The sequence below is a fragment of the Schistocerca nitens genome, chromosome 6 (assembly GCF_023898315.1).
Source record: "Schistocerca nitens isolate TAMUIC-IGC-003100 chromosome 6, iqSchNite1.1, whole genome shotgun sequence".
NCBI classification, from domain to species: Eukaryota; Metazoa; Arthropoda; class Insecta; order Orthoptera; family Acrididae; genus Schistocerca; species Schistocerca nitens.
The window spans coordinates 450,355,607-450,370,708 of NC_064619.1; the positions used below are offsets into that span (position 1 = coordinate 450,355,607).

At 42.0% G+C, this 15,102-nt stretch overlaps 1 protein-coding gene across 1 annotated transcript in view; it reads right to left on the reverse strand.

The window, feature by feature from the left end:
* LOC126262323 (protein peanut) overlaps positions 1-15,102 on the reverse strand; it is a 173,827-nt gene that overhangs the window by 63,189 nt on the left and 95,536 nt on the right. Inside the window, exon 2 of the mRNA XM_049958879.1 lies at positions 482-689. Coding sequence (XP_049814836.1) covers positions 482-689 — 208 coding nt within the window. The remainder of the gene's footprint in view (positions 1-481; positions 690-15,102) is intronic.

A 15,102-nucleotide genomic window follows, 5' to 3' on the forward strand; every position in this document is an offset into this window, starting at 1 on the left:
TCGCCTGCTAACTATCCTCTCCATCTTCCCCAAGTCCTCCCCTGTCCACCTCCTCCTCCCGTCTATCTTCGTCAATCATCTTCCACCCTCTCCCCCTATCCATCTCCTCCTGCTCCTCTATTTGTCTCCCACTTTCCGCCTCCCTTCCTCCCTCTCCCTATCCATCCCTCCTACCCCTCTCTCTGTATCCCCTGATCTGTCCATCTCAACGTTCCCCCAGGTGTGCCTATCACACTTGTAGACCCTGCAAAACAGGTTGACAACTGAAAAGAGGAAGAGGAAGAGGAAGGAGGAGGAGGAGGAGGAGGAGGAGGAGGAGGAGGAGGAAGAGGAGGAGGAGGAGGAGGAGGAGGATAGAGAATTATACATGACACGAAATGGCAAGGTGAAGGGAAAAACTAACAAACAACTGTTTAAAAAGCCTATAGGATTGCACATTAATATTTTTAACAGATTATCACAATTTAGCGCAAATGCTTACCAATTGCTGTTGTCGACAGCATCACCAAAGCCAGGCGTGTCAACTACAGTAAGAGTCAGGTTCACACCATTCTCCTTGAGCAACACTTTACTCGTTTCCACCTGAACAGTCTTTTTTATCCTATGTGAAGGGCCCGGGTACTCATTGGAGTAGATGTCTGCCAGGAACATGGAGTTTATCAGGGTCGATTTCCCAAGGCCTGATTCACCTAGGAAGATAAATGGCACATTGCAGATTTCTGAACACAATCTACACAAACACACTCATTATATATTCATTGACTTTGACTTCATTACAAAAATGTCAGTGATCCTTGTGAATATAGAAGACCCACCAGTGCTCATTTATGTTAAAATTGATTAATATTATACACTGATCAAGTCAAGCAGCTGATTGCAACAACAACAACAACAACAAATTTTCAAACTTATGAGTTGATGTGTATTCAGTACAGTTAATTGTTTAACATTTAGACTGGCATGCACTTAAAGAGAATAAGATGTGAAGTGACAAGAAAGAAACAGTTCACTGTAGTATTATTGCAAAGTCTTTCTTTGCTGAAGTACTGTTGCCTGACAACAATGATTTAATTAAAACGCAGACCTCTATTCAGAATTAGTTTTTACTAAGAAAATGAGTCTCTGGCAATTGGAATGGGACACCATATTATATCATTGCCATAAACTGAAATGTGTCAGATCAACTGGGATTTATACTATAATCAATTTGACAACTGTGAAACTCACTGCAGCTGTATCAGCATACACTGGCTGCATCAAAATAATCACACACACCTTGAAATTTATTGAAATTAAATTAAAATAATTAATATTAATTAACAGTAATTTATATAAATAAAAATCAACTGCCACATCTATGAAAGATCATCACCATCACCTGAGAACACTTTACCAATTTGGTTGATTTTTTTTTCTCTTTTTTTTCCCCTGCCTTGTGTTCATTATTGTCAGTACAAGGTTTGTACGACAAAAATTTGCAAAATCCAGTCAGATATTAACATCAATTGCTGCACTTATGAAATACCTTCAATTAAGAATGTCTTGACAGATGTGGCTGACATTTTTTCTTTGTTGCCTTCGTAACTGACAGGACAAGGTTTGAATGAAAGAATTTTTTTGGAAAATGCACCGGAGAAGAAAATTAAAATCAATTACGAAAGATCATTACTGAAGCAGGGATCAACTGACTTGTGTGTGTGTGTGTGTGTGTGTGTGTGTGTGTGTGTGTGTGTGTGTGTGTGTGTGTGTGTGTTCAGTTTGACAGTTCTATTGTCACATGTTTTCATAAAAAAAAATCAATTTGACAGATATACATGTAATATATAAACACACGTGTTATATCAAGGGATTTGTTGTTATGAAAAATCTCGAAAAGTTGTTCACCAATTTACTTCAGATTTTTTCCACGATACTTTAATGAAAATTCAGATGGAAAAGGACATATGGAGGCAGGAGGAGATAGGCAGAGAGAGGCAGGAGGAGATAGGCAGAGAGAGGTGGGAGGAGGTTATTCATAGAGAGGTGGGTGGAGGAGGAGATTTATGGAGAGAGAGAGAGAGAGAGAGAGAGAGAGAGATTCTCATATATATCTAGCAATTGTGAAGTATAGCCTGTTTCGCTAGTTATTAGTGTTAATAATTTGCTGAGCTACAGTGGTGCTGTTGCGGTCTTATCGGTCTCTAATGCAGTCGAGAACAAAAGATACAGAAGGATCGTTAAATATTTCTTGGTCTCTTCTTTCTTATACTCCTGCCTATGCCGCGCTGTGCAGCAGCGCTACTCACTCTGCTGGAGCACCACTTACTCCCGCTCTTTTGTTATCTGTTGATAGCCGTAATATCGTTAAACTCAATAATATACCAGGAGTATGTTTGGGAGAATGGGCGCATAAAACTCCACTAAAAAATGTTTGAAATGAGGAAAAAACTGACTTTCCCAATGATATTGAGCACCTGGTACATCCATGTACCCTGTAAGTGACCTGGAGGTTCTCCTGTAGCTCTTAGAGACCGTCGCAGACAATGCTGTTACATACTGAGGAGTCACACTGTCAGAAAACATATGGCCAGAGAGGCTTGCAACTGACTACGCATAAACAGCTAGAAGTGGCATGTACATAAATAAAAGAAATCATCTGAGAAAATTTGACAACACAATTGGCAATCAGTTTTTTTTTTTTAGTCATAAATATTTGGAGTGGCTTGATGTGGGCCACCACAAATTCCTCTCCATTGCCACCCTCTTCATCTCAAAGTAGCATTTGTAGCCTACATCCTCAATTATTTGCTGGGTGTATTCCAGTCTCTGTCTTCCTCTACAGTTTTTACCCTCTACAGCTCCCTCTAGTACAATGGGAGCTATCCCCTGACGTCTTAACACATGTCCTATCATTCTATCGCTTCTTCTTGTCAGTGTTTTTCATATCTTCCTTTCCTATCCGATCCTGCGCAGAACCTTCTCATTCCTTACCTTGTCAGCCAACCTTCTTTTCAATATTCTTCTGTAGCACCACATCTTAAATGCTTCAATTCTCTTCTGTTTAGATTTTTTCCACTGTCCATGTTTCACTACCATACAATGCTGTGTGCCAAATGTACATTGTTAGAAATTTATTCCTCACATTAAGGCCTATGTTTGATACTAGCAGACTTCTCTTGGCCAGGAACACACTTTTTGCTCTTGGTGTCCTCCTTGCTCCACCTGTCACTGCTCATTGCTGCCTAGGCGGCAGAATTCCTTAGCTTGATCTAATTCGTAACGATCACTCATGATGTTAAGTTTCTCACTGTTCACATTTCTGCTACCTCACATTACTTTCGCCTTTATTCGATTTACTCTCAATACATATTCTGTACTCAGTGGACTGCTCATTTCATTCAGCAGATTCTGTAATTCTTCTTCACTTTCACTGAGAATAGCTATGGCATCAGTGAATCATATCCTTGATTATCTTTTCACCTTGAATTTCAATTTCACTTCTGAATTTTTCTTTTAATTCTATCATTGCTTCCTCAATGTACAGATTGAACAGTAGGGGAGAAGAACTACATCCTTGTCTTACACCCTTTTTAATCTGAGCACTTCATTCTTGCTCTCAGTTACAACCATTAATTACAATGGCTGAGGAAGAAATTTTTATCTTAAAGGTAAAGGGCATTTCTAGTGTATATTTGGGTGTGGTTTTCAAATAAAGTACTTGAAATAACCAATTACATGCAGTTTTGATACACACTGAGAATTTCTGTGAAGCAGTCAAATTGTAACTATTTAATCGTTATATAAACGGCAGTATTGTTTTGCGATGTTTTGCAATGAAATCTGTTACAAAAAGTAGTTTTACATTATAGTCTATACTACAAGTACTAGGGCTATTTGAGCTCTGGGGGTTATCTAAAAAGAAAAAAAAGAAAAAAAGAACAAAAACACGAATGGACTATTTGCAGGTATTTCAAAGAACTCTCCATCATCCTTAGCCACTCTGCTGCCTATACCAAGTACTCCCGCTTCCTGTGTGAATGAGACTGTTGTAAAAAAAAAGACAGGCACTGGTCTCTCAAACTCTGGCCAATAGAACGCCGAAAGTTGGGGGGGAAAACTTACTCTTCGATTCTTTGATGGACCCTTCAAAAATTTTCCTGCCTCCACTTCTGATAAAACGTGGCATTTTGAAACAATTTATTGAAGCCCTACCATATGAAAGCGACACTTTTAAGTTTATGGCAGCTATCAGAAGCTGGGATGACATAAGTAGTTTTCGTCGGCCCTGACATCCCGAAAATAATGAAAGACGCAACATTTGAAGACGAAACTAAAGACATTTAAAGATTAGATTGGACATCCTTCGAAGAAAATGTCAACAAGTTTCACGACAACTACAGCAACTACAGAGACCCTCATTTTGAGAACATAATAAGAACAATGCTCGATAACTTCAAAGTTTCGGGTGCCTCGATGAACTCGAAACTGCATTTCCCCATTTCCTTTACTCCAAGTCAGCTATTTTCCGGGAAATTTAGGTACTAGGCCTGTGGAACTGTGGTAAAGCTCCACCAAGACGTTAAAGAAACGGAACGGATATACCAAGGCCGATAGGATGTCAGTCAGCATGATGGCAGATTATTGTTGGATGCTGCATGGGAGTATCCTGAGGCAGTACACAAAAGAAAGAGTTCGAATCTGAGTTTTGAGGGCCATTGTATGGTTTACGCCATTGTATTAGTACTGAAGAGCTTAATACTTCTTTGTAATGTCAGGAGTGTCTTATTTTGCCATGTTTTTTTTTAAATAAAGTTTTTTTTAATGTATGCATTTTGTATGAAGTTTTTGGATCTTCATCATCACTTTGTGAAAGAACCTTATGTGATAGAGAAGCCATTACCATTACTAAAATGGGCAGAAAAATTTCTAAAACGATTAAGAAAAAACTTGGAGAATATAAATTTGTAGGCCAGTGTTATCTACGAGTATTTGGCCAGAACGAAGCTGAGTGACCACAAAAATGTATCGGTGGGTAAGGCAGAGGTCAGACTCAATCTGTTGAAGACTATTAGGTAGTAGTAGAGGGGTTTTGTGGGCGCACGACAGCAAGGTCTTCAGCGCCACCAAGACTATTAAGTTTAATTCACGCTCTTAAGACGTCGCTTACAAAGAAATCTCTGCTCGACGAGTTCCGGAGTAATCGAAAAAGTTGGCAACTTTATGACACTTTTAGCAGTTTTTGTAACATTACCTTATTAAAATATGTACTGAGACATTTAATTTCCAGATATACGGAATTTTGTTATCTGAATCCTTTAATTTTGATAGAAATTATTTGTAACTCCACCCCCCCCCCCCCGCCGCCACACACACACACACACACACACACACACACAAATAATTTGTCACAATGTTCGCCAGTTTAGTGAGATTTATTTTGCAAATTTTTTTTTAAAATCCAAATAATTATATGCCTGTATTCAATGAAACAAAATAAATAATAACCACCCCGAATTAAGCAAGGTAATAAAACAAAACCGTTACACACGTATTTACGTATCCGTTTACTGAAAGTGGGGGAAACAACAGCACGTACATTTAATACAATATCCTATAAGGATGGTAATGACACCAAACATACTTACGAACTTAGTGGAGTGAGAGAGCAAGTGTATGCTATATTTCGAATCAAAGTTTTAATGGGAAACAAAACAACATTGTCTGTTTTAATAAACATCCACAAATGTCCCTAATTCCATTAATGAGACTTGTTTTCCACAGTTTCAATTGTTACACTTGCTTCTGCAGATGTGTGTGCTGTCACAAAGTTACCCCTTTAATCCACGAAAATAACTATTTTGACTGTCCAACGGCCAAAGAAAATATTAGAAAAATTCAATGCTTTTACAGACTGGTCAGTACACGTAACTTATTTATAATAGCATAGCTTAAGTTAGTCAGCTCTTCAAAATTATAGGCAGTAGAAGAAAATTTCCAAAAAAATTCACGAACAAATTTTTCGACTTACAAACAAAACAGCTTTGTAAACAGGCTGCAATCAGTGATGGCGTAGTAAGGCGTTGGGCAGCTGAAAAAAAAATTCAGAGACCCTTGTTCCTAAGAGGGACAAGAAAATTATACTTCATACGGCAGTCTTACGAGTTACGTCACGTAATGATTACGACGGTAAAATGGAACAGGTAGAATGATTCTCGTCCCCTGTGTATGCACTCTGCCACGCAGCGAGCGGTGGTTTGTTGAGTGCAGATGTGGACTCTGCCTTCTACCGTACTACAGTATTGTGCAATGTAAACGAGATGTGTAAGTTAATGTAGATGAGTTGGAGGGAGATGGACAAGGACTAGAGATGGGCAAACTCGTTCATCCTTGGGAACTAGTTCACTGCTGATCGCTCTTTTTTGGAAACCGTTCATTTTTACTCGTTCATCGTTCATTTGTGCATGGTATATGGTTATCATGAACAATTTAAAATTAGTAGCATAGGTGACTGAAGGTGGAAGGCGCCAAGAGAGGGCACTTTCCTCCTCTCTGGAGTACAGAGTTTTTATTCATTACAGAATTCTCACACACTTGTAGAAGTAATTTTCGTGATTCTGGAAAACGCCTCGTTTAACCAACGGTAGCGTTATGTGGCTGATCGCAGTGAAATAATATAACGTGGCGCACAAAAAAACCGGTCCCGAGAACAGACTGCTCGCCAATTACGCACGATTTGTTGGCCGCTACGAGCAGAATAGATAAAAATGTAATAATTAGGCAGTAAAGAAATAACACGTATGCTAACGCAAACAAAAACTTCGACACAATAGCCGGCCGGAGTGGCCGAGCGGTTCTAGGCGCTACAGTCTGGAACCGCGCGACCGCTACGGTCGCATGTTCGAATCCTGCCTCGGGCATGGATGTGTGTGATGTCCTTGGGTTAGTTAGGTTTAAGTAGTTGTAAGTTTTAGGGGACTGATGACCTCAGAAGTTAAGTTCTATACTGAGCCATTTGAATTTCGAAACAATAGATGACGACTGGATGGCGACAATGAGCAGTCTAGTATTCGGGGCCGATTTTTCGTGCGCCACCCTGTACCACTGAAGTAATATTGTAGAAGTTACCGTACTCTCTTCACAAAATGTGACACCAGACACTCGATTATGACAGAGCGCAGGCTTCATTCGGTTGTAAGTCGGTCTGCCTTCCATAACAATGAACATGCTGTTTTACCTTTGATCAAAACAGGACGGAAAATGGCCACTCGTGTGTGCCGTGTCGACTTCCTTAGCATGTGGAATAACAAAAAATCTTGCCTTTTTATAAGTATGTCTTCTGCTGTTTATCGAAACAGTGAAGTATGATGATACGCCCTTAAGTTACCTGAAAAGATTATGTATTACATAATTTTTATGTAATTTACATAATTATAAAATAGATTTTAACAACCGGTCGTGGACGCTGAATAGAATACGAAAAGAACCAAAGTCCAGAGTTAAAAAAAAAGTTTGAAACATATAGAATGGGCGTGCGTAGCGAACTAAACGAAAAACAACTAGATACTGAACTAACTAGGAGCAGTCGGCAGCGGAACTGCGACGAGTTGCCACGTGAAGGAGGAAGCCTCTTTGAAATTGTAAGGTGCTAACACGGTGCCTCGCGGTAGCACGCGTCTTCTTCACACTGATCACTCAACATCTAACGCCCGAGGGAGACCGGGACCGAGACAGACAGGGCCGAGGCTGGAACGAGACCGGCCGACGTGCCGTTGCGGGAACAAGACATACCGTTTCCCGTTCCCGGGAACTATAAGTAAAAAACCTCGACCGAAGTGAACTATGAAAGATCGTTCCTTAGAATTCGTTCCTCACCCCTTCCGTTCATCTTGGTGAACCGTTCTTTGGATCCGTTAGCTCGCGAACGACCCATCACTAACAAGGACAGGGGCAGGGAGAGAGAGAAGGAGAATCGTCCCTAAAGCCGTCGGCACACGGACCGTGCATCCGAACGTTGAGCGTGCCGAGATTCTGACGTCACAGCATGGACGTCTTTCCGAACGTGCAGAGCAATATCTGGCATGTCAGATTTTCCGAGCGTGCGTCTGAGCGTGTTCTGAGCCGTTGACCAATGAGATGGCACAACGCCACCTACGTCACAAGCACGCCGTCTCCCTTCAGTACAGAGTTGTGAGGCGCCACATTGGCATTCATTTCAAGCCTATATGTATATATGCCGTTCCGAGCACCATCAAATTGAGAATCACTGCAAAACCCGTTGTTAACTGTGTGATTCGTTCCAATGAAATAATGAGAAACATCATATTCGTGGCAAAAGAATTATTGTTACATGCGTATAATGAGAGTAGGCTATTTGAAGGCAGCGGCACACTGAAGATCCACCCAAAACGCATTGTTCTTGGTACAATTTGTTATAATTAAATTTCAGTTAGTAACATATCTACGATTAAGGTTTTTAGCAAGCGGTAAGATACTATGATTAGATAAAAAGTGTGTGATGTTTGTTTAGCGTAATGAATAGCGTCACCGTCCTAATATGAGTTTTTTTTGTTGGGGGCGGTGGTTCGCGTCCTGACACAACCAATTTTTTTCCTAACATTCGCGTTTTTATTAGGTTCTGATACTTTATTATTAGTTTAATATAAGTATAGACTATAATATTTGATGTTACGTAAATACAAGTTCACCTTTTTTTTTTAGGGGTGACTTTGTTCGATTGGCTTAATCTAAAGGACAGCTTGCGCTACTTGTATAAAGATATTTTGCTCCTTCTTCTTTTACGCTTCGTAATTCACATGTTGCAAAGATTCTGCTACTGGGTAGTAACAGTGATCAAGTAAGACTGACCTTGGGGTTTTACTAAAATTTGGGAATTATGAAATAATGTTTATCTTATGTGGAAAAGTATTCCAAATTTGTAACGCACTCTTTGTAATGGAACTTTTATAAGCCTGTGTCCTTATTGAGTGGACATGGTACTTTCCTTTTCGTGGACGATGGAAGAAATGTGGTAACGTCGGAATTTTACGCGCGCCCGTTTAGTAAACAGTGTGATTTACGAACTAGAAACATCCCTCAACTGTCGCTGGAGTGCGTCGCGATCGCGTATACCACGTTGGAGCCCACGTAACGTATGCACAAGTCGCATCGTAACTGAGCATTCAGCAGCACGCTGAACTTGGCACGCTCAACGTAAACGTTCGACAGCACGGTCCGTGTGCCGACAGCTTAAGGGCAGGACGAAGAAATGAAATTAATCTTGACGGCTTGAGAGGATTTGTGATGTTATTTCAGTGAATAAAATATCGGGTCAAATTTACAACTTGGTAGTATGAGATACTTATCAGTGTGATATTGTACGCCTTCTTTCGGTTTGGAAAGATGTCATAAAAACCGCTGTATCTTCTCATGAGGCAAGCTGGCCCACAGCTGTTGTAAATGGCCCGTGATACTGGCACTGGGATAGAGTTGGTTTCCGAGCCGATCCCTCACAATTTCTACTGGGGGTAGGTCTGGTATACTGCGCACAGAAGTACAGTTCGTAGAGACACGTGCCATGTGGACGAGCATAATCCTGTCGAGAAATTGCACCACGACACTGTCGCATGAGAGGTAACACATGAAATAGCAGGATATCTGTGACGTATCGTTTTTCCGTCAAGAGTTCCCTCATTCACTATCAGCCGTGACCCGAAGTCATAGCCGATGGCTCTCCACAACATGGCGCCATGCCATACACTGGAAGAATGGGATGCCTGCCCAGGTTGCCGCCATACTCGTCGAAGATGGTCGTGGGGTAGCGCAGAACGGCGAGTCACAGATAAACACAATGCGACCAGCAGTCCATCCTTCTAGGTCACGGCACAACTCCAAACATACCTGTCTGTGTTGTTGATATTAGAGCCAGCCTACGTATGGGACGGTAATTCCGTAGTTCAAAAATGGTTCAAATGGCTCTGAGCACTATGGGACTTAACATCTGAGGTCATCAGTCCCCAAGAACTTAGAACTACTTAAACCTAACTAACCTAAGGACATCACACACATCCATGCCCGAGGCAGGATTCGAACCTGCGACCTTAGCGGTCGCGCGGTTCCAGACTGAAGCGCCTAGAACCGCTCGGTCACCCTGGCCGGCTGAGGCGTACTGCTAGACTTGTTATCGCAGTTTCGATCAACGCGCGAATATTATACGGGAAAGGTCCTTGAACTTAAATGTGAATCCCTGCACGGAAAAAAAAAACACGTTTTGGCGAAACGCTGGTGAGAAAGCTTGGAAAACCGACAGTAGTATCAGACTGCAGTATGATTCTACTGTGACCAACACACATCTCACTTAAGGACATCGAATACAAGATAGGATAAAGCAGGGCTCGCCCAAAAACATAGCAGACGGATGTTTTCCTCTAGCTCTGTTTACGAGTGGTACAGGAACGGGACTGACCAGTAGTGTTACAAGGTATCCTCCGCCATCCAACGTATAGTGGCTTGCAGAGTATGTATGTAGATGTACACGCAGACATCGTTGGAGACCAAATACTATGGAATAGTGTTTCGACTTTTATCAACATAGAAACAGGAAGCTGAGGTGTCAAAACCTACTGTGTACATAACACGACTGATGCTTCAAGAAGAGTGCTGAAGGGTTATTTTAGTAAGTCATAATTGTAATATAAAAGAAGGAAAGAAGATATATCATAAAAGAAGGAAAGAAGATATATCATAAAAGAAGGAAACAAGAAACAGTGATAATGGTTTAAGCTCCCACTGACGACGAAGTTATTAAGAACGGTAAGAACGGAGCACAAACTCTGACTGGGAAAGGATTCGGAAAGAAATAGGACGTACCCTTTTTCAAAGGAGCCATTGCGACATTCACCTTGAACAATTAACGGAAAATCATAGAAAGCCCAAACATGGTTTGCAAGACGGGGGTTCGAGCTGCCGTCATTTGGTATACGAGCCCCACTGTCAACCAACTTCGCCACATTGCTTGTAAAATACAAGTATGAATTCCCTCCAGACGCACGGAACGATGGTAGAAGAAGGGAGTGGGGGTGGGGGGAAGTAAGTGTTAGAGTGTGTTATGGAAACAGTAACATTGATCTTACGATATATAATTATAAGATAGACTTAAGAAGAGTCGAGCGCAACTTTGTAGTATATGCAGATTTAGAAAAAAATTTGGCAATGCCGCCTTCAATACGCTCTTTGAAATTCTGCAGTCATCGGGGATAAAATACGGGATTAAAAGGTTACGTACAACTCGTTCAAGAACCAGACTGTAGTTGTACGAGTCGAAAGACATGAATGGGAATCAGTAGTAAAGAAGGGAGTGTGATAGGGTTGTAGCCCATCTTTGAAGTTTTCAGTCTGTATATTGAGCAAGAAATAAAGGAAACAAACGAGAAATTTCGAAAGAAAATTACAGTTGAGGGAGAAGATATAAAAACTTTGATGTTTGCCGATGACATAATTCTCTCCGAGATTATAATGAACTTGGAAGAACAACTGAACGGAGTGAATAGTCCTGAAATGAGGTTATCTTATAAACATCAATAAAAGTAAAATGAAGGTAACGGAGTGTAGATGAATTACGTCAGGTGTTGCTGGAAAAACTCCTAATTACATTAAGGAAGCAGTAGACGACATCTGTTATTTTAGCAGCAAAGTAACTGACAATGGCTAAAAAATTTACACTGACAATAACAAGAAGAGTTTTGCGGCAAAAAGTTGTCCAGGTACGAGTACTCGCGCTTCGGAGGTTCCGTACAAACTTAATTATGTATATAGACAGTTAATCCATCCCGGAAATCGAGAATCTCAACGATTTTTGTCTGTTATGGACATTGATACTGGCAACATATCAGTCCTGGGAATTCCAAGACTTTCGAGTATGTTTCAGTTTTAATTCTGAAGTAGGAAAACAAATTACGAAAGAAATATTTTCTCGTCTGATATAATTACAAATTAATGATTTTCTGATTCTTTTTTTTCCTTTACTTGTTCTGTGGAATGTTGCGAAATTTCCTAATTCTAGGCCAACAAGAAAACTGTAGATAGAGAACAAGGCTTGAACACTGTAAGTAGTCTCTAATGGAAGCAGGATGCGGTTGTTGTGCCGATATGGGCTCTCAAACGAGACTTGTGACTGGATTGAGGGTTTACTGGTGGGCAGGACGCAGCAAGTTATCTTGATCGAAGAGTCATCGACAGAAGTAGAACCAACTTTAGCCGTGCCCCAGGAAAGTGTGCTGAGATCTCTCTTGTTCACGTTGTGTATTAACGACCCCGCAAACAATATTAACAGTAAGCACAGCCTTTCCGCAGTCTGAATCAGCTATCTGCAATGGAGTACTGTTTCGAAAAAGTTGGACAAATATTCATTCATATGAATATGTCTGTGCTTTTAATGTAAAACTAAGCACTTCGCAAAACGCAGGAAGGCAGTGTCTTCTGAGTCACCACAGGAATCAGTCCACTCAAATGCCCATGTGTATCAATTCTTAGGGATAGTCACAGGTTGGTTTGCCTCACGGGAGACTGTCACGGAAATGCTGAAGAACCTGAACTGAAAGATGTTTGAAGTCGAACTAAATTATTCCGCGAAAACCCGCTTACGAAGTCTCAAGGACCAGTATTAAGTGAATAGCCCTAGATGCTTCGGGAACTTCCCTGTAGGAAAGGCGGCGTTCTTTACGGGAAACACTATTGAGAAAATTTATAGAATCGGCATCTGAAGCTGACTGTCGAACGATTCAAAATGTTCAAATGTGTATGAAATCTTACGGGACTTAACTGCTAAGGTCATCAGTCCCTAAGCTTACACACTACTTAACCTAAATTACCCTAAGGACAAGCACACACACCCATGCCCGAGGGAGGACTCGAACCTCCACCGGGATCAGCCGCACAGTCCATGACTGCAGCGCCTTAGACCGCTCGGCTAATCGAACGATTCTGCTGCCGCCAACATACATCACGCGTAAGGACCACGATGAGAAGATACGAGAATTTTTGGCTCCAGGTAGTGTGTAGGATACCCTCCACCACGCACCTTACAGTGGATTGTAGATGTAGATTGTTCAGGTCCCTGTCTATCGTTGGTTGGCGAAGACAACGTTAGGCCTTGATTGGCGAAGACAAGGTTAGGCTAGTTCTCGAGCTTCATACGAGGTCGGAATGGGAAGAAACCCAAACCCTCTGTCAGGACCACGAAGAGAAGATACGAGAAATTTTCGCTCGAAGTAGTGTATAGGGTATCCTCCGCCACGCACCTTCCAGTGGATTTTAGATGTAGAGATTGTTCAGGTTCCTGTGTATCGTTGGTTGGCGAAGACAAGGTTAGCCTAGTTCCCGAGCTTCATACAAGGTCGGAATGGGAAGAAACTCAAACCCTCTGTCATGGATTTCACAGTGGTATCTAGAGTCTAAATATACACAGTACCCCTCCAAGAGCCGTCTGGCGCATTTTCTTTGGTGTTTTAGCAGATATTTGCTATTTCGTTTTTGGACTGTGTAGCCAGGTAAGTCCAAACGCAGGCCGATGTGGCCGAGCGTTTCTAGGAGCTTGAGTCTGGAACCGCACGACTGCTACGGTCGCAGGTTCGAATCCTGCCTCGGGCATGGATGTGTGTGATGTCCTTAGGTTAGTTAGGTTTAAGTAGTTTTAAGTACTAGGGGACTGATGACCTCAGAAGTTAAGTCCCATAGTGCTCAGAGCCATTTGAACCATTTAAGTCCAAACAAATAGTGCTCATCGCGTATTTCATGCGGCGCCACCGACAGTTTGTTTCCCGTTACAAACAAAATCATTTTTAAATCGGAATTTTACTTGCCCATTCGATAGAGCGGCCCCAATTCAATCTAGTCCGTTATTCATTTTTATCAATATGTTCTAAAATGAACAATAAAAACAGTACTCCAGCAGTGACGGCTCTGCCCTGGCCCGCGCTGACTGCCACCACCAAGCACCCAGAGCTACAGAGTCGCTGCCTGATTGCGGTTTATTCTTCGTGTTTTACAGTCCCCTTAAAATCTATAGAAAAGACGTATACTGAACTAGACTAATCTGGGACCGCTCTACCGAATGGGCACGCAAAATTCCAATTTAAAAATAATTTTGTTTATTATGGGAAGCAATCCGGTGCTTTCTGTTGTAACCTGGCGTCGCATGTAAGACTTGACGAGCAGTAACTGTCTGGGCTGACTGCAGCTACGCAGCCCAAAAACGAAATTGCAAATATCTGCTGAAACACCAGAGAGAATTGGCCTAACGCCTGTTAGGAGACACATCCAGCATATGAAATGACTTGCACAAGACAGTCTAGCGTGGAGAGCTGCATGAAACCAGTAGAGACATAACTGTAGGGTGGAAATCAATAACGGGGTAAGCGTCAACCTGAAAAGCGGGCTAGGCGCTTCGATCGTTTCTAGCAGTGCGTACAACGCCCGGAAGACAGCATCAGCGGTATGTGACGATCTTCTGGTGATGTTGTTGTTGTTGTTGTTTTTTGGGGGGAAGGAGACCAGACAGCGAGGTCATCGGTCTCATCAGGCTAGGGAAGGAAATCGGCCGTGCTCTGTCAAAGGAACCATCCCGGTATTTGCCTGGAGCGATTTAGGGAAATCACGGAAAACCTAAATCAGGGTGGCCGGACGCGGGATTGAACCGTCGTCCTCCCGAATGGGAGTCCAGTGTCTAACCACTGCGCTACTGGTGATGCTAAAGCGTGCTAGGTGCAACAAAGCTTTGTAACTGTTAGATAAACGTAAATGTCGTGTGTCTAGGGCCTCCCGTCGGGTAGACCGTTCGCCGGGTGCAAGTCTTTCGATTTGACGCCACTTCGGCGACTTGCCCGTCGATGAGGATGAAATGATGATGATGATTAGGACAATACAACACTCAGTCCTGAGCAGAGAAAATCTCCGACTCAGCCGGGAATCGAACCCGGGCCCTTAGGATTGACATTCTGTCGCGCTGACCACGCAGCCACCGGGGGCGGACTTAGTAACTGTTTGCAGCATGTGACAGAGATCCTGTCGAGACTGAAAAACGTAGGAGGCTGGAAGAATGTCAGAGTGTTAAGTATCTAAGGACCTCGT